The sequence below is a fragment of the Meleagris gallopavo genome, chromosome 2 (assembly GCF_000146605.3).
Source record: "Meleagris gallopavo isolate NT-WF06-2002-E0010 breed Aviagen turkey brand Nicholas breeding stock chromosome 2, Turkey_5.1, whole genome shotgun sequence".
In the NCBI taxonomy this organism is placed as follows: domain Eukaryota; kingdom Metazoa; phylum Chordata; class Aves; order Galliformes; family Phasianidae; genus Meleagris; species Meleagris gallopavo.
In genome coordinates, this window is record NC_015012.2 from 70,593,890 (window position 1) to 70,614,859 (window position 20,970).

The window sequence follows — 20,970 nt, forward strand, 5'->3', positions numbered from 1 at the left end:
AGTCATGTAGAAGGAAACCCAAACTGTAACAGGGCAAAAATGTGAGGAAGGAGTTACCAAGTGTGTTGGGTACAGACCACAGTCCCTGTTCCTTATCACCCTTCAGTGTTCAAGGTGTGATGATGTAGAAGAGCTGGAATGAATGCTGAGCCTTGGAAGAAGGAGGAAGAGTGTTTTAGGGTGGGTTATTGGTTTTTTTTGGTCTGTGTTTCTAGCCATCTTATTCTATTTTTAACTGTCAATAAATCAAATTTATTTTCCCCAACTCAAATTTCTTTTGCCTGTGACAGTAATTGGTAAGTGACCTCCCTGCCTTTATCTCAGCCTGCAAGCTTTTCCATCTTACATTCTCCCTTTGCCATGTTGAGAGTCGAGAATGAGAGACTGGCCAGGTGAGTATCTGGCAGCCAGGAGAGGTCAACTTAGCAATACCTTTATCATACTTTGATCTGCTTTTTAAATTAAGTGCATTTGTAGAAATTTTAATTCTGATAATTTAAATCCAAGACAAAGGTTTTATTAGCCTACTGCAGATCTCATACAGCTGTTTCTAAAAAATTTTAGCTAGCTATTATACTAAAAATAAGAGTAGTTTAGAACAAAAGGTCGATTGTTATTGAAGGGCATGAGTAATTCAACAGTACTGATAAGTGTTTTTGAAAACAGCAGTGTTCCAAATGAAAAGAGAATTTGTGTAAGCTGCATTTGCATTGGCAAATACACTTGTCTGATTACTGAACAGAATGCTTTTCTTGAGGAGAGGAAATAGCCTGAAGGATTGAATGTATTTTGACATCTCAAAGATTAGCTGATTAATTGTACTTGTGATGGCAATGCAGAAGTGAGAAGTGAAGCAGAGACCACAAAAGCATCAGAGCTGAATAGGGCATGCAGTTCTCAGAATAGCAAATGGCATCAGGACCTTTCAGTAATATGGATGATCACTGTGATAGATTCTGTCAGCTGATAGACTGTGATATTAAGTCACGAAGGCTTTATTCCCCATTGGAATCTGATACTAATAAAATGGAATAATGCTTTTTTCTTAAGTTCTTATCTGTAATATAAAACTAATCAAGTCTGAAACTGTTTGAAGCAAAGGAGGGCTATAAACTTGGTTTCTGTTTTGTCTACAGCTTGCTTTTTCTGATACTCCTTTTCTCATTTCCTGCACCTTAATAAGATATCAAAATGATTCTAGGTAAAAGCAAATAATAAACTGGATTTCTGCTGCTTTTTTCCCACCTATGGAAATATAAATATACTAAAAATTAACAAAATTTATTATATTTTGTTGTGTCTATATATATATACATATATATATGATTTCCCTTTCATGCATATTGAAAGGCCACTGCTAGAAACTGAATATTCATGTATATTAATTAATCCTGTGCTTATACTAAATACATGACCTCGGGATTCTCTACACAAGTCACGCATTTACTTATTTATTTATTTATTTTTAAAAGTTACCCATTTCATGTGCTTTTATGCTTAACCAGAAATTAGGACATCTTCGCATTAGGAAAAGAGGATAAATAATGAGAAAGTATTTGAAATTAAAGGACTTTTTTTTTTTTTGCACTTAACAATTGGCAAAAAATTATTGATGACAGAATTATCACTAAATCATGTTAGATGTGAAGGATTTCTTTTTGACTACTTGACCTATTTAATTCTAAAACATATAAATAGATTGAATTGTGATAAATGTGATAAATCCAAGTAAGTAATACTTCAAATGTCCATTTTTTCCAGTAAAAAGGATTTTTGTGTAAAAGAGAAATATTGTAAAACAGGTTTTATTGCTTTAAAGATTAGTTTTCCTAACGTACTCTTAGTCCATTTCATAGGTTTTTGAAGGAATTAAGTGCTGTGGAGGTGATCTTTCAGGGAGCGGTAAATAAGAAAATCAAACGTAGGCAAGTACTTCTTTTGAGCTTGTCAAATGTTATCCCATTCATATTAATATAGCGTTTTGTGAAAACTACGTGAAGTACTTTTGCTTACATATTACCTAGCATATTCAGTCTCATGTGCCTTCTTTTTACTTGTCACTAATATCTTTCCATGTGCACTATGTTTTGTCTGTCCTAAGGCATGTTAGGCAGTTACTCTGATGTTAGCCTTCTGTAAGGGGCTGTAGTTTCTAATTGAATGCCCTTTTTCTTTCTTTTCTTTCTTTTTTTTTGTTTCTTGAAGTTATAGAAAACACTTATATTACAAGTGTGTTTTCTTCTTGGAATACAGCAGCTCTTTCCTGTTGAAACGTTGGATGCTTTAGCTATTGTAAATTCTGCGTATCTTTTTTTGACGTGAAATGGGATAAATTAGGTGGCCATCAGAAGTGATCCAGAGATTATATAGCTCACAGACTCAGAGAAACTCTTCTCTTTTTAAGTTGTTTATTTCAAAAGAGTTGAATCTAGTTAATATTCCCTCTTCCTGTATGACTAGAATGAAAAGTAGTGCCTAATTCAATGCGCACCCATGGCTTCAGGAGCAGAATATCTTCTTTTGATCAGCATTTGGACTGGGAGATAAAACTTTTCAGAGGACATCAAAATCTAATACAAAAAAAGAAAGAGGAAGCGACTGGTCTCTCTTTTCTCAAAAGTTTCAGAGTTTTTCTTAGTAGTACAACTGTGCTAAAAGCAGATTTCCTTTCTTCTGAATTGTTAAATTATGCTCTTTCCAAGATGAGTCTACCTTTGTGAAGTGAAAAAAAATCACTTGAGTGATGATGAGTAAAATGTGCCAAAAGATTTAGAAGAAAAAAATAAATGTGTATTGCTGACTCATGCTTAGCAAGAACAAATGATGAATTCCATGCTTGATATGCTGCAATCCAAGATGTATATATAGATGAAGGAAAAAGTGGCTGGAGTACAGAAGAGAAAGAAATCTGGAGCTTTTGGTTGGTGGAAAGCTCAATACAAGTCAACAATGTGCCCTGTCAGCCAAGAGATCCAGCTGTATCTTGGGGTGCATTAAGCACAGTATAGCTAATTGGTTAAAATAAATGATTGTCCCATTGGTACTTAGCATTGGTGTGGCCAAGAAATATATAAAAATATTAGAATATGTCCAAGGGAGGGCAAGAAAGATGGTGAAAGGGCTAAAGGGCATGACTTGAGAGGAGCACCCAAAAAAACTTGGTTTGTTCAGCTTAGAGAAGAGGGAATTTGCTGCTTTTTACAACTTCCTTGTGAGGGGGAGTGGAGAGTAAAATAAATACTGGTCTCCCTCCTAACCATTCTTAGGATGTAAGGAAGCAGCTTAAAGGTGCCTGAAGGGGAGTTCAGTTTGGAAATTAGGAAAAAACTCTTCACTGTGAGAAGGTGTTAAAGCACTGCAACAAGCTTCCCAGGGAACTGATTGTGGCCCCAAGCCTGTTGACGTTTGAGAAGTATTTGGACAAAGCTTCTAGGTAGGTGGTTTAACTCTTATGTTGACTTGCATGGAGGAGAGTAAAATTAGGGTCCCTTCTAACTCAGGATGTTCTGTGTCTCTATGATTCAGGAAACACTGAAATCTTTATTCAGTATAATTTCTATGTTCCAAAGTCATCTCCATCCTCCCACTGTCTTCTCCTTATTGTTGATTTTCTTCATTACAGAAGACTTCACAGTGCTGTGCTTTAACCCTGTCAGGCATCTCAGCACCACACAGCTGCTTGCTCAGACTCCCCAAGTGTAGTGGGGGAGAGAATCAGAAAGGTACAAGATTAAGAACTCATAGGTTGAGATAAAGACAGTTTGTAGGTAAAGCAAAAGCTGCGCACAAGCAAAGCAAAATGAGGAATTCAGTTACTTCCCATCAGCAGGCAGATGTGCAGCCAACTCCATGAAAGGAGGGCTCACCATGAGTCACTGTTTCTTGGGAAGATGCCAACACATCAGACATCCCATTCTTTCTCCTTTCCACCAGCTTTTATTGCTGAGCATGACATTGTATGATATGGAATATCTTTTTTTTTTTTTTCTTAGTCTCGGTCCACTGTTCTGGTTGTGTCCCTTTTCAGCTCCCTGTGCAACTCCAGATCCTTGCTGGCAGGGCAGCACGAGGAGCTGAAATGCCCTTGGCTTTGTGCAAGAAGTGCTCTATAATTGTAACGTCTTACCGCTACTGTTTTCATCAAAAATCCAAAACACAGCCTCATACATGCATCTATGAAAAAAACTAATCTTAACCCAGCCAGAACTGTATCAGCATGCTACCTTCAGGATAAGTTGTATGTTAAGATCACTATCCAAGATATCTTTGAGCTATTAAGGCTTGATTGAGTTCCACAGACTGTTGCATATCTTCTGTCTTTAACTTTTTCTGTAAATGTTAAATATGTTTTTATTAGTATCTAGTTTCAAAAGCAATATTTAAAATATGAAGAGATGTGTCTTTGTATACATGCCAATACTTATTGTATTATATTTAAAGATTTGAAATACTATTTTTCAGGGTTCTGATCTTGTCTGTTCCTTTACCAGCAAGCAGTCATGCTCCCAGTTTATAGCAGTCTGATCAGTAAGATCCAGGTCTTTAGCTGAGTAGAGTTCAATCTCAGATGTTGGAGTTAGAAAGTGGAGATCCAAAAAGTTTTTGAAGGGCGAGCAAGGGAAAGGGTGGGGAAAAAAAAAAGGAAAAAAGCAAGTGGCTTTTTTTTTTAAGAACATAATAGGTCCAGAACAGGTAATAGGAAATGAAGAAAAAAAACTGAATTAGGTGAAACCTGCCTTTGCTTTGTAAATCAGTAAATCAGTAGGTGGAGAAAAGAACTAAATCAGGCATTCCTCCTCCCCAGCTGTGCAGACTTCCATAGTATCACCCCAGGAACACTTAAATTTTCAATTTGACTGTATTAGTTGACCCTTGAAAGACAAGGAGGCTTTTCCTATGAGTGTCACTTTTGTGGCACTTTCCCATAAATTTCTCCTTTCCTTACCTCAACTTTGGGAAATAGTAAAAATAGGTTAAAAAGGACTAATGTTAAACAACAGAGAGGCATTTTGGGATATGTAATGTGCAGAGCCAAACTTCTTTCTTGGAATTTTTTAGCTCTCCGAAATAAAGATACTAATTCTGTGACTCCACATGTAGGAATCCTGATTACCTTCAAGAATTAAAATGATTTTAAAATTGAATTTTGCTTACACAGAGGTTTTTTTTGAATAACTTCAGTGAATTCAGTTGATAAGCTTCTTGCTAATTGAATTGTTGTCTGCAATCTGTCTTTCATTTCTGTCTCTAGGACTGTTCCAGTGTTTTGATGTTACCGTTCTGTGCCTTCAGCATTGTACTCATTTTCTTTTTTGGCATCGGTCTTCCAATACACTAGTGGAATTGTTGGAAGCCATTCTGATTTACTGCTGTCCCATTAATATATGTGCCTATGACAGCTAAGATTTTGCCAGAGGGGAAAAAGTACTTATATGTGATCAAATGGTAGCAGTTTGGATAAAAAATGGTAGTCATCTATAAGGAACTGTAGGTGCTGCCTATGACCTAAATTAATTTCTAGATTTATGACAGAATCCATCTTGATTTTACTGAAATCAAGCTTCCATGCTTTAGAAATTAGAATCACTACTCTGAGACATTCATTTAAATTTTATTTGAAATAATTTATTTTTTCAAGCAGACAGATATAGTGGCTTATTATACTACATGCCTACTTGCCTGCTGTTATTGCACAATCTGTAGTATTTTACTACAGACTTTGAGTAATCTGCTTTGCATTTAATAATCACACACCACATACTCTGATAAAATGTGTAATGTGTAACTGACTGGCAGGATCCTTTGGTATGACTCACTTGTCTGAAATCAGTATTTGGACTGGGCTAGAAAGGAGGAGTTTTAGCAGAAAAAAAATGTAGTAGAAATGGTCCCAAATAATTACAGTAATTTTGAACAAGATAAAATACTCTATGTGTTCTGTAGTTGAAGTATATGGGTTTTTATATGTAATTGCATTCTTCACTGTTTGCATTTTTATTAGAAGTAATTATGTTTGTACCTCACTTAGTTCTGTTTTCTGCAAGCTTTTGTAAACTGCTTAGGAACAAAAGTTTTGGTTAATGTTTTTTCTTGGTTTTCCCTTTCCTTCTCTCTCTCCCTTTTTTTTTTTAATAAACTTATATAACCTTTCAGTATTGTGCTTCAACACATGTGAAAATATAAAATTTTCAATTTGGATGAAGCCCTTGCTATACCTCCAGTGCGCACGTTTTTTCATTTACTTTAAGCTTTATCAGAATAAATTCATTTTAAAAGTATCTGTACTTGAAGCACTTGCATTAATCACTGTCTCTGCAGAGGTTTGATATTGCAGTGGAACTTTAAAAGTAGTAGTGTACAAATACAAGAAAAATAATTGTGTTTTGGATACATCATTGATCCAGGCTGTTACTGAATGTGTTGAGAGGAATGCTGTTGCTCTTTGGTTATATGGCTAAGACCAACAGTGTCACCTGCAGGTGAATCAAGTAGATTTCTTAATTTTTTCAAGTGGAAATCTGAGCCACACCAGTTAGTTGAGAATAGGAGGATCTGGCTGAGTAACTTTCAAATTAATATTTTAAATCAATTTTACTGCTTACTCTTCTTATGAAATTATTTGCAAATATGTAATGATTGCTTCAAATTAATTTCTTCAGTAAGTGCTTACTGGAAAAAAATCTTAAAATCGTTCTTTAGTATGTATCAAAGATCTTTCTTGACAATATTCTACCTGTTTACCAATAAAAATCAAATGATGCTGGAAATGTGAAGGTTTTACGACATTCAAATCTGTTTACTTCTTTTATATGGGTGAAAAGTAACTGTTAACTGATGGTTAATCTCTGGGTAGAATTTCACAGAAATGAATCACATGAAATATCTAAAGTATTACATTTAGACAAAAAGTCAAATTAACAAAGAAGATCTTTGATATTGCTAATATCTGTTGTATTTAAGAGATGCAGTAATTTAAGAGTAATGTACAAATTAGTATTTTAGTACAATAATGTATAAATTGTATTTATATTGAGAGGAATGCTGTTCTTCAGTCATTTTCTTGAGGTTTCACTGTCCGTCTCTCTGTTGCTAGATTTGTGGTTAATAAAAAAAAAAGAAAAAAATCAGGTAATATTTCTTGACTTTCTAGACTAGGACTGACATAACATGAAGGATTTTAGTTGTCTTATTACAACAGGGTGATCATCCAGAGGCTAGTGAACTGCATGTCAGTTGCAGGGTACTAGTAGTGTTTTAATACTGCTGATGTTGTCAGAAAGGCTTCAGCATAATGCAGGTGCCTGATGAGAGAAGAAATAAGCCCAGTTGGAGCTGCAAATTACCCACTCAGTTCTTGAATCCTGGAATAACCAAGATTGGAAAAGTCCTCTAAGATCACCTAGTCCAATCACCGTGTTCCTCACTGTAACATCTAAGTGTTTTTTTTAACGTGTCCAGGGATGGTGACTCCATAACCTCCTTGGGCAGCCTGTGCCAGTTTCTGATCACTCTCTTGGAGAATTATTTGCTAATGTCCAACCTGAATCTTCTCTGGTGCAACTCAGGGCCATTCCCTCTCATTCTGTCACTAGTTACACAGGAGAAGAGGCTGATTCCCACCTTGCCACAGCCTTTTTTCAGGTAGTTGTGGAAAGTGATAAGCTCTACCCTGAGCTTCCTCTTCTCCAAACTGAACAATGCCAGTGCCCTCAGCTGCTCCAGACCCTTCACCAGCTTTGTTGCCCTTCCTTGGCCACCTTCCAGGATCTCAATGTGTTTCTTGCAGGCAGGGGTCCAAAACTTAAAACAGTACTCGAGACTCAGCCTTACCAGGGCTGTGTGCAGAGAGCCAATCACTTCCCTTCTCCTGCTGGCAACACTATTTCCGATACAAGCCAGGATGCCATTGGCCTTTTTGGCCACCTATGCCACACTACTTGCTCATGTTCAGCTAAGCTGATTCATTTCCCTCAGATTCATTTCCTTCACACAATCTTCCAGCTACTCTGCCCCAAGTCTGGGACCTGGTGTTGTCACATTGCAGAAGAAAGCTTGTCATCTTCTCTGACCTGACAATGAAAGTTTGAGCCTTCAGCTTGTCAGCTTCACTATGTACTAACCAGAGTTGATGATGTGTCTGGGTTCCAGGAAATCCAGAAAGATCACCCCTTTCCTATCCCAAGAGATAGGGCACATGACATTACCTGGTGAGGGCTGTGTCTGGAACTTTTTCTTTAAAGAAGAATTCGCATCATCACTCAGTGAACTGCTGTTTTGCCTCTTATTCCATGTCCCATTACCAGTAATGATGCAATCCAGGAAATGGTCACCTTTAGCCTCACATTGGTTCAATAGGTCCTGACAAACTTGCATACAGTGTTCTTTCTATTCCTGTGTGAGCGTTTGTGGGATTCACTTGGCACTAACCTTGCAATATTGTAATGTTGTCACCATTGTTTCTAATGCACTGAAGCCAATATTCAGCTCTGTACACAATTCCCTTGTCACAATACACTGATTTACATGGATGAGCTGACTGAGATAGTCTTCATTTTGTGATGTGACAGCTATGCATGGTTGTCTAGAATGTGGCTCATCTTTCGCATTGCTGATGTCACTGCTGAAGCACACCACTGTTGCCAAACTGTACTTATGTCCACTGTTTGGTCTCCATAAATGTTTAGCAAGCATTGATGAATATCAGTGGGTGCAGTTTTTCCACATGGAGGAATTCAGTGGCACGCTTATTATTTATATTATCTTATTTTCTAAGTTATTTTCACTTCTACATCTCTTAAAATAGGCATCTTTAATGTTATATTCATTTGGTAACCTTGGTGTATGGTGGGGGTTGAGAGTGTGGAGAAGAGAGTTCCTAATCTAGTCAAACATTTCAAAGGCTCTTTATTTAGTCATGTAATGGTATTTAAAATGATTGTAACTGTAGTAATTTAATGTTTTTCTGATGCAGGACAATTCTCAAGATTTTACAATTTTAATCTTTTCTGCAAAACGTAGTCTTTGCTTAATGTGCTTCAGAAAGTGTGATATTCTTAAGGATGCTATGCACATGGTTGCTGACCTGTTACAGTAACCAACAAAATGAACTCATGGGGAAAACTGCTCAAATAGCATGTTACTGCAATTTTTTTTTACAGTCTTTTGTAAATAACTTAATGAGGATATGATACTGCTTAATGAAATGCATCAGTATTTTATATCTAGATGGGAAACTGAAAGGTTTTCAGACTCTAGGAGTGGCTAGCAGATTGTGAACTTTTTAATGCATTTTGATATCTCCGGTTTCAAGAGTGGCTCATATCAATGAGCAGGAAGTCAAGGAAAAGTGACAGGTGGCTTGCAAGACCAGACACAAAAGTAAAAAGTAAACATCTAAAGAATGGATGTACAGGCAGGTGACCTAGAAGGAATGTAGTGTGTGTTAGAGCATGGAGGGATAGGATTAGGTAAGCCAAAGCCTGTATGGCAAGGAACCAGCTTCATGGTTAAGGTCAACAAGGGAGGCTTATTTAAGTATATTAGCATCAGCAAAAAGAAGAAGGAAAAACATGGGTCAACTGCTAGAATGATACAGATTATATAAAAGGTTGAAGTACTTAATGCCTTCTTTGCTTCAGAGTTTATTTTTAGGACTGACATTCAGCAATCCGCAGTCACGGAAACCAATGGGAAAGTCTGGGGAAAAAAAAAAACAAAAACGGTTGTTGGAAGAGAGTCAGATTAGGGAATGTGCAAGCCTGAAAGGAGTGTAGTAGTGAGGTGGAGGTCAGCCTCTTTTCTCAGCAAATCAGTGACAGGACATGAGGTAATGGCTCTAAGTTGCACCAGTGAAGGTTCAGGTTGGATATTAGGAAAATTTCTACTCTGAAAGAGTGGTGAGGTATTGGAACAGAATGCCAGGGGAGATGGTGGAGTCACTGTCCCTGGAGGTGTTCGAGAAGTGTATGGATGTGGCACTGAGGTATGTGATTAGTGGGTTTAGTGGGGTTGGATTGGTGGTTGGACTAGGTGATCTTAGAGGTTCTTTTCAACCTTAATGATTTTATTATTCTGTATAGTTTTTCTCATTTAATGGTGAAAGATGCTACTTTGTTAAACACATTTCAGAGTTTTTTTGCAAGTGATGGAAGACTAATAAGCAGTATTCTTTTAATATTTTGTCTGAAAAATCAAGACTGGAAAACATTAAAACGCATTGTCTGAATGTTCTAAAGAGTAATGAATCTCAGTAAGTCAAAAAGAAGAATGTCTCTACTACTGTTCATAAAATATAAGCAAAGAATCTGAATCTTCATGGTATGAACTAATTACTAAACTGCATATAAATAATTATATTAATGAGTTGATTAAAAATACCAAATAAAATATTGTTGTGGGGTGTTGACTCATGGGCTTTTTAGGCATTGAGAACGCCAGTAAAAAGTATAGGAAACTACTTGCAGTAATGTATTTCTCAGTAGTATTTATAATTAATATTTTATCTATGAAGGACTTGGAAGAATGATTTACTTCTGTTGATTTTAATGTTCCTTTGTAAATAAAAAGGTTTTGTGTAAAAGGAATCCATGTCTATAAAACTGCTAACTGCTTTGCAGCTCCAGATACTTTTTTAAGCACTGTAAATTTCACAGGATGAAAAAGCAGTCTTTTATAGTTAATGCAAATGATGCATTAAGTTAGACCCTTCTCCCAGAGTACAATTTAAAGGTACTCAGAAGTCCAATTATCTTTGATTTAGCTGTAAAAATTGCAGAATAACAGCTGTGCCTGCTGAGTGAATATTCCTCTGAAAAAAGATAGCTTATCTGAGTAGATTTGAGGACAAGTTGCTGAGGGAATGTCTGACTCCTTTGGCTCTTTTTCAAATTTTACAGCTTCTGGTCAGTTGAAAATGCAAGTAAATTATAAAACGGCATCAAAGCAATTTAGAATTTATTTCCTCTGAATTGTCATTTTGCATATTACTGCATATTTTGAGTTGTTTATTATTTATTGTGACTGTATGTTGAGCAAAAAAATAAGCACTTTAGATTTCAAAATAATAGTTACAAGTGCTACAGATTATCTTGCTATATTTCACTCCCATCTAAAAGTACAGATTTTTCTATACTGCATTACAAAAATATTTTAAAGAATTATTTAATATGCCATAACACACTATACCTATAATAGAAATACACTCTAATTTTCCATAGAATTAAAGCATACTTAATACTACTTGGGAGTATATTATTGTATATATATTAAGTAAAGTATATATGAATAATTTAGTATGCTAGCAATATAGAGTATAATTAAAATGTATTGTTTAGAATTTACCACCAAGTAAAGGAACACAGATTTCTTCTCTTCCTACTGTGGATAATTTTTAAGAAATAAAGAAATTAGAGGTTATAATTATTGTAAAAAAAGTTATTCTCAATTTCATGTATCCACATTTGGTAGTGAGATATGCAGGACCGTTTTGATGAGCCTTAAAAGTATACATTGGAAAAACTGATAGCTGAGGTAGTCTTTTATCTTTGTCATCATAAGAAAGCAACACCATTATTAAGTTGCTGGAGAACATCAGTGTATTTTCAAAATATGTTCTTGCATGTAGTTATCCAGTAAACAAACTATCAACATTAGCCTAAATATGCTCTAATAGTATTTAAAAACATGGCTGTAGAGTATATTTCTGTTTTGTTGCTATTTTACTATCCCTGTTCTATATGAAAGAGGCTGAGGGAAAAGAAAATGCAAAATAACATGGAAAGGGCTTGAAATCAAGCAGGCTGGAAGTAGTGTCTCTAGAGACAGGCATTTGCTTTCAGTTGTCAGATCTGATTAAGGGAGCTATTGGCATCAATCAGACCTGACAGTAGTATATCAGAGGTTAGTATAACTATAATCAGTGAGCTGATTAACGGGAAAGAAGGAAAAAAAGGGTAATGTTTTGGATCAAACTCCTTTAAAACATTTAGATCATTATTTAAACCTGAAAGTTGAGTGGCTAATTAAGTTTGTTATAATATAAGAAATAAATTTCACAAGGTGTGCTAGCTGTTCTTCCTCATTTGTAACTGTGGTAGTTAAAGTCAGATTTGTACTGACACTAAAAAGATGGGTTTTATCCTAGAAAAAAAATGTAAGTGGCAGATGCTCTCATCAGATTACTTCTCAGTAACAACTATTGTGATCCTAATATGTATTGTTTTTCATAGTTTCTCTTCAGTTTAATTTAACAACTTGATGTGTAAAGTTTTATCCTCTTTCAATGACAACATAGAAAACTAAAATGCCTTCACAACAACTAAAAGAGATTCCTCTGACTTGTCACCCTCATTGGTTGGATTGGATTTAATTCCATTTTGTTTTGAATCTATTGAAGTCCATTTTGCTGAAGTTTAAAAGTTGTGCTACAGCTTATAAATGAATATTGCAATCAGTGAAACATCTGGAAGTGAGCTGGAAGTATAACATTTTAGATCTTCTAAACCTGGGTGTGTGTCTTTAACTCTTTTTGTAATTAACAATTCTAGAAATAAAATATTAATGTAAAATCAGTTCACCAGTACGTGTGAGGTGTGATAAGTATCTTGCTCTGATAACAACTGTCCAGATGCATAGTTAAACCATTCATTCCCTTTTCATTACATGGGCAGAACTGGCTTTTTAAAAGATCAAACTCAATTGTAATTGTATGTCCTAGGATTAAGGTATAAAATAAAACAAGCTAAACAAAATTGTGTTTCTTCAGTTAGAAATTAGTTTGCCTTTCTAATGAGTTCTAAGTGACTGTTTAAAATTTTCACTGTTCTATTGTTGATCTCTAGATTTATTGTTGATTGCAAATGTTAGCTTTGATGGCTTACAAAATTGCTGCTATTACGAATCAATGTAACCCACTTCAGTGAATCTTTCTGACATGAAAAGCTCAATCTTCTTTGTAGACATCTTTTGTAACTATAGTCTTACTACTGAATGTTTTTAAGATGTTCTTACTAGATAAATGTAATTCTGTATTGCTATTACTTTAGAGCGTGTTAAGTTTTGATGTAGCGTCATCTATTCACACTGCCGATCTGTGTATCTTTGTTGTGTAAGAAACCTGTTTTACTGGGGATATAATTCTGTTTTAAGTATGTAAAATGCAGCATCAGGTGGTTGTCACTGAGTAATGAAAAGCAATTTATTTATATTCATTGTTTATACTTCTTTCCTACCTCAGTCTTATTTTGAATTGTTGCCCTTTGTTTCACTTTCTATATGTTTATTCTGCTCCCTGCCTGAACTCTTTCTTTCATGCGGTTTTGTGAAATGTTTAAATAAGTTATGCAGTGTGAGAGTGCAATAAAAAGTAGGATAAAAACAGAATTATGAAAGTGACTTACAGGCTGCTGCCTTTTTTGATAGTTTTGCCTCATAGAGTACCAATATGATAGTGTCCCTCATGGAGTCTGATATCAGGTTTCTAATATTAAAATGTGAAAAGCTCCAAAGCATCACCGAAGGAAAATATTTCCAATGTACACAAAGCCCCAGGCATGGGAGCTTTCAAGAGAGAATTGCTGATTATAATGCATTCCAGTGTGAGGCTGGTTTGAGTGGATGTGGTTTTCTGCATCGCTGTGCATGGGTGAAGCTCTTGCAGTGAACATCCTCCCATGGCCAAGAAAAAGCACCATGGTTAGTAGTTAGACCATGAAGAGGGTACACTGTGAAGTATAGCTATGCCCCTTGGCCAAATTGCTGTCAGAAGATGAGGAGTCCTGGCTGTGACTGAAGAGATCATGCTGTAGAATCAGCCACATAATCCTTTCATGTGCAGTAAGGGAAAATTATAGATGTGTACAAAGGAGTGGGAGAAGAGAGAAAGCCAGTAGTGAATTAAAAATGATGAGGAAGCTAGATTAACTGAAATCTACAGAAGTGGGTTTTTGGGAGAGTGTCTTTGAATACTGACAAAAAAACAGTAGCGACTAGACCAGAATTCTTTATTACTATCCATCTATGATGATTCTCTGTTGCTGGAGACAAACTTACTACAGACACTAATGCAGAAAGAGGATGATTCCCTACTTTTAGATCCTTAGATATTTTAGTTGTTGCTGACCAGTGCTGTGGAGAGCTAAGAACATTTCAGTTTCTCAGCTTTTCATAGTGTCCCACTATGAAAGGAGCTGGGAGGAGAAAGAGCCAGAAAAGCCAAAGGGATATTCCATACCACGTGACATCATGCAAAAAAAAAATATTTGAAAAACTGTGGAGAGTTGGCAGGGTTGGGACTGGGACTGGCTGGTCATTGCTCGGTGAGTGGTGATTATTCACTTGAACATCACTTGTTTTATAATATTTTATATATCTATATCATATTATAAATATGATAATTATATATGTATATAATCAATACTTTTTAAAATTATTATTCTTTTCTCTTGTTGTAAATAGCTTTTCTCTCAACCTACTGCTTTGTTTCTTTTTATTTTCTCCCCCATCCCACTCTGTGGGAGGGTGGTGAGTGAGTGGCTGTGTGGTGCTTTACTGCTTGCTGGGTTAAACTGCAACATTAATGCACTAGTATTTTTCTTTAACTATATAAACAAATGGAAGGAACTTCAAAATTTTTCATCATCCCAACATTATCCAGACACTTTTGAGAAGTTTTCTGCATTCTTGTGTTGGAATGATGTTTTGCTTCATTCATGTCGTTTCAAGTAAAAAAAAAAAATCTCTTTAATCTACAAGAGATTAAATAATTTCTAGTCGTGCCTAATTACTGCCTTCTACTGCTTCTGAAATACATAACATGCATTGTCCAATGGAGATTATATCTCCCAGTGATCTCCAGGCTGTATTTTAGCTGTTTTCAGTCTCTTTACCCTTGCTTAGTTTTGGCTGTTGTATCATAAATCCAAGTTTTTTTAGTCTGTCAAAAAACAAGCAACTCCAGCATCATCATCATTGGTCATTGCACAGGAGCACGGGAGGTAGCCTTTGGAGTACAGATGCTCACATAGCTGCAGGCATCAAGTGACTTTTAAGACAAGGTTTGGTTTTCTTTCTCCTTTCCTGAAGAAATACTAAGGTAAATTAATAGAGAGTGGTACACGAGTTACGAGGAAACACTAAGTAGCAGTTAATATGGATTGTAGGTGTTTGCTGTTTCTTGGAAAAATTCTCCAAAGGATGTTTTCCCCACCTTTTAGAAAAACTTCTATGTGCAGTCGCAAACCAGCTTGCCTTCTCTAACAGTCCTTGTCTGATGTTTGCTTGATTCTACTAAAAAAATAAAAATAAAAAATTCAAACATTGTAGATTACCGTGATTCACATGAAACTTTTCATTATAAAGATTACTACTCAGAACTCATTTGTGAACAAACACAATTGCAGAAAAATTAAAACACAAAAGTCAGTATTAATCTGAAGATGAGTCGAGTGTTTGGGAAGTAGAACAGCTATTGTGTTTGCTCATATGCAGTTGTATGTGATTATCTAAAAAGATCTTTTGGTCCTATTTTGGTCAATCTAGGTTCTCTGGGGTTAACTTACTGGCTAACTCTAGCATCTGTAAGATTGTCAGTTCTTTATTTGGACTTAAAATCTAATAGTTGATGCTGATTTAGTAGTTCTACAAAAGCCTTTATACATAATCATTTTGTAAAAAATGTTTTTATTGAGCACCCCACTGAATGGAGCTGATTATGATAAACTGTTGTTGTCAATCTTGTGTTCCTACTGTTTGTAGGAAGGTTTCATTTTTATCTTTAGGAATGCTCAATAAATCTTGCTGTAAGAAATTTAAAAGCCCGATTAAAGAGAAATTGCCAAAATTTTGCCCTGTAGGATGTTTACTTAAACACTATATGAACTTATATAAACCCATTGTCAGTCCTGAAATATATTTACTAGATTTGATAATGGAAAAAAAATAAAATTAAAGTTATAATTTGCCATGACTACCTACTTTACTAATGATGCCTTACCTTCCAGAAAGGGAAGGTAGACTATTTTGAGAATCTGCTTTACAACATAATGGAGATTAGAGAATTTAGTTTACTAACCTGATTATTTACAACTGTTACCCTCTTTTTTATAATCAGAATTGTATTTTGTCTAAAACAAATATGAAAACTAGTTTCTGTTTCCTGTCATTCCAATTGATGCTCCATCTGTTATCCTAGTTGACCAGTTCTTTATGCATCAACTGTTTTTGGCATGAAAGGGACAAAAGATCAGACAAGTGGCAAATATACTTGGAAGCTAAAGTTGCTAAAAAAGGAAAACTGTTCCTGAAAATGAATTTAATGGACTTTGTAGTGTGGGAAATTGTTGCTAAATATTTTATGCTTATACATTCATATAAGGATTGAGTGCACGGGAGCATGAATCTGAGGAGATTAATATCGTTTACTAGCATTAGAGAACATGTGCAGCTTACTCAGGCAGAAATCTGATACTAGCCACATGCAAGGCCTTAACTAAAATGAGCTATTAAAAAAAGTAAACCTGAAGGATGTATCCGCTCTTAGAAATTAAACTTTAAGAAATTAATAGAAGATCATTTCCCCTCCATGAGACCACAGGACTTCTCAGACTAAAAAAAAATCAAAAACAAACAAACAAACAAAAAACCAAAGCAACAGCAAACAGCAAAGTATTTTTCAGAATATTGATCTTCTGAAACTATGGTATGAAAACATCCTCTTATCATGAAGTCTGACTTCTAAGGAGAGTGAAGAGAAACTGGCAAAAACAACTAGCAAAGTTTATGACTACAGAAAAATGCATTTTCACAATTGCTTTAAATTGTTTAGAGGTTGAATGTATCACCTATTATTGTCCTCCTTGACTTTATTTTTTGAAGTGAAGTAATTTGGCTTTTTTGTTTGAGTTGTTACCTGAATTCATGTAAAGTATTCATGAAATCATTTTGAATTGAAAGAATTTTTTGAAACATGCTGTCTTTTTTTATTATAAAGTAAAATGATTGACAGTCCTCACCTAAGAAGAAAGTTGTTTTCTTTTATAAAACCAATTTGACTATTCCATGTTTTCCCTGGTAGAAAAGGTCAGTGTGGAGCAGTTATTAATGATAATCCAAGAAGTATTGCAAAAGGAGATCTACAGGTCCAGAGAGAAACTTAAGATGACAGTAAAAATATAGACAGTTTACCCATTTCTATTTAGCTATACCCTAACACACATACAAAAATAAATAAAAAATAAATAAATAAATAAAATTGAAATGCCTTTGCATGAGTTCCAGCTCATTAAACAAATATGACACTTCTATTTTCCAGCTATTTCAATACCAAAAGACGTGAAGTGGTGAAATAGCACTTTAAAGGAACACACTTCTGAGTGTGATGATAACTGAATTCAAAGTATGATAGAGAATATATTAGAAAGCTATTTCAGAGTTTGGTTGTACTTTCTCAGCCCTCATACAGAAAGTAGACTGTTTTTGCTGAATCTAAGTTTTGAGTTTATAACTTTGTGGATGAAATACATTATTTCTGAAAATTAATTATAAGAATAAACGCCACCACAGCATTTAAAAGTAATTATGAGACAGATCATAATGCTGCTTTGTTTATTATTTTAATTGAAAAAATAATCTGTGGCTTTGTTAACATTTGCTGGTAGTCAACATTTTCTTTTGCTGATACTTTTAATTAGTGCCTTATGTTTGAATTCAGTTTACAGTTTGAGAATACAAAGCTGATTTGTTTGTTTTTTAGAGGATTTTCTTTCTCAACTGTAAATCCTATTTGCAAAATAAATATAAAAGGCAATCTTATTTTCTGGGAAGATACTCTCTGGAGGTCTCTGGTCTTGCTAAATGAGACAGTATATCAAGTATAGCTTTTAATTCAGGTCACTACTTTGCCTATCGTTGCTGCTTTAAAATAAGATCAAAGTAAAAGAGATCTATAATGAATATTTAGTCATTGCTCAAAAACAGAAAAATTAATGACACCAATTTAAATACATATTTTGATAACATGATTGGCATGAAAAAATAACTGATCTCAACATTGCCAATTTAGCTTGAGCAAATTAGCTAAGTAGCTTGCATTTGTAGCATTTCAAACCTTCAAGTCTTAATATGCATTGCTAAATGTATTTCCTCACTGTTTGCTAATTAATGTTCTGTGGAAGTACAGCTGTTGTTTTTGTTGTTGACATGGCTCATTTTAAAGTGATAACAGTTGCATCTGTAGTAGTGTTACAATTCAGTTCATAAATTATGACCATACATTTTTACACCTACTGTTTTGTAGGAGTAAAAGAACTTGGAAAAATCTGTATCTGCTAGTAAAATGCATCCAGTAATACTCTGAAAAAAAAAGCATAGAAACAGCCCACATACACACTCTCAGTGTTATGACTTATTCTTTCTTGCATTAAGTTTTAAATATAGCGGGATAGAAAAATATTTTTTTGGATAACATCACAAAGAAGATGTCTCAGGAGTGGTTCTTGGTAATTAGGAAAGACTGATCGGTTCTGAAAGTAGAACAATTGGACAGGAACAATACTGTGAGGCACTGCAGGGGAAAATGCTTCTATTAGGAGGATTAATATATACATATAGCCTGGGCACCCTGATCTGAGTGGCTCTGTCTGGCAAGGCGAAATGGACAAAATGGCCTTTACAGATCCCTTCCTATTTCAATCAATCTGTGATTCTGTAATTAAGAAGTCTGTCAAGTTAGGTTTCAAAAAAACTGAGACAGCAATTCCAGCGGTTTTTAACGTCTATTAATATTACTCTGATGGTACTTAATTTATTGTTCCGATAAGAGGAAATTATTTTTCTCAGATTTGGACTAGCAATTTTCATAGAGATTTTATAAGTCGTCATTAACTTTCTGTGTCTCTCTGTCTTAGTCAGGACTTTGAAACATTATTCAGAATTACCTACTGTTTTTGTGGAAAGTTGTAGGTGTTTGTGGTTCTCAGATGAAAGCTAGAAATATTTTATCACGAACAACTTTTAGTAGGATTTGCACATTAAATGACTCAATTATGTAAAGAATAGATTCTGGACAGATATTTAATTGTTGTAGAAAGTGTATGTTAATGGCATTCATTGACTTGATGTTATTAGATGATATTTCTGTATTTTTGCACTGAAGCCCACCAGCTTTGTGTCCAGCATAATATGTTGATGCAGTGAACTGATTCTGCCTCAAATACATGAAGTAGGTAAAACTTACAGTAGCTTTGCTAAGCTCTACATTGCATTTTCTCAGATAAATATTAATATACTGATAAAGTTGAATTTGGATTTTTCTTTGCATATGCTTAATATCTCTTTTTCTTGCTTTAATAGATGCTTGTGACTACTCCAGAAAAATGGGACGTAGTAACAAGAAAAAGTGTTGGTGATGTAGCTCTTTCTCAGCTGGTAAAGCTCTTGATTCTTGATGAAGTTCATCTGTTACATGAAGACAGAGGACCCGTACTTGAAAGTATAGTGGCACGTACTTTACGTCAGGTAAGAGTGAAAAAAATTTTTTTTAAATAATTTTACTTTATTCAGGAATATATTTCATTGTAAAAGAAGAAATGCTTTGACAATGAAATCAAAATGCTTAGGTGGCTTACAATTTATTTCATAGCTATGAAGAAAAATGACTTCTGCCTTCTTTATTACCACAAATGTCAGATTCCTAGGATGCATAATTTATTTCGGAGCTATTTCCTTATATTAGTTTATGTGCTATACAAGTAACACTGAACTGGTACATTTTTAAACAAATAATAGTCAAGACAATATTTTAACGTAACCAAAATTGCAAGTATTTTCTTACCGGCAGCGATTCTTTTTATTGGCACTTTTCCGGGAAGAAAAAATATTTGAACCAAAGAACGAAGAAGTTGTAATCACTGCTAGAATACGAAGTCATTTGTATTTGAGCATAAGTAGTCTTTCTTTTTTCCTTAGCAGAACTTTCTAAATACCAAAATCTGAAGCGGCAAAAAGAGAAAAGGATGAATGTGGTTGTTTGTTGTTGGTTTCTTTTTTTTCTTAAATCTCATGCAAAAGAAAGATTTACAGCTAGGCAATAAAAATTGTACTTTTATATATTTTATAACCATTTTATTCAACGGTTAGACATACACTTACAAGAAAAATTAAATGTGGAAGTTAGAAATAAATAAAAAGGGTTCAAATTTGAATAATTCAGTCCTAGAATGGTTTGAGTAGGAAGGGACCTTAAAAAAATCTAGTTCCAACACTCTTGCCATGGGCAAGGACACCTTTCACTAGATCTGGTCTCTTAAAGTCCCATACAGCCTGACACTGACACTGAGCAGGGATGGGGTATCCATAACTGGGCAACCTGTTCTAGTATTTGATCACCCTCATAGCAATCTAAATCTACTCTCTTTGAATTTAAAACCATTTTCCCTTGTCATATCACTACACTTGCTGATAAAAGAGTCAGTCTTCACCATTCTTATAGGCCCACTTTTAGGGGTCTGTAAGGTGGCAATGAGGTCTCCCTGGAAGCTTCTGTTTTCCAAGTTGAAGAATCTCAAATTTCTTGCTCTCTCTTCATAGGAGAGATGCTTTAGCCCTATGATATATATGTGGCCCTCTTCTGAACTTGCTCTGATAGGTCTGTGTCTCTTGTGCTGGGAGCATCCAGATCTGGATGCAGTATTCCAGGTGGAATTTAATGAAGGTAGAGTTGAGATTGGGAATCAACTCCTTTGCCCTGCTGATCATATTTATATCGATGGTGCCAAGCATACAGTTGGCTTTCTGTGCAGCATGCACATGCTACTGACACAAATCAAATTTTAGTACTTCCAATGATAATGGTAAGCGGATCTTAACAGTATGTTGTGCAAAATTGCATCAATAGAAAAAATCTGTAACAAATTAGAAATGAACGCAGTTGTTCTTGTTATAGCTATATTTGCAAGCATGTTAATGTTTAAAATC

General features: G+C 35.0%; 1 protein-coding gene across 1 annotated transcript in view; it reads left to right on the forward strand.

The window, feature by feature from the left end:
- LOC100549353 (activating signal cointegrator 1 complex subunit 3) overlaps positions 1-20,970 on the forward strand; it is a 126,635-nt gene that overhangs the window by 10,328 nt on the left and 95,337 nt on the right. The window contains exon 4 of the mRNA XM_010707593.1: positions 19,348-19,512. Within this exon, the coding sequence (XP_010705895.1) occupies positions 19,348-19,512 (165 nt within the window). The remainder of the gene's footprint in view (positions 1-19,347; positions 19,513-20,970) is intronic.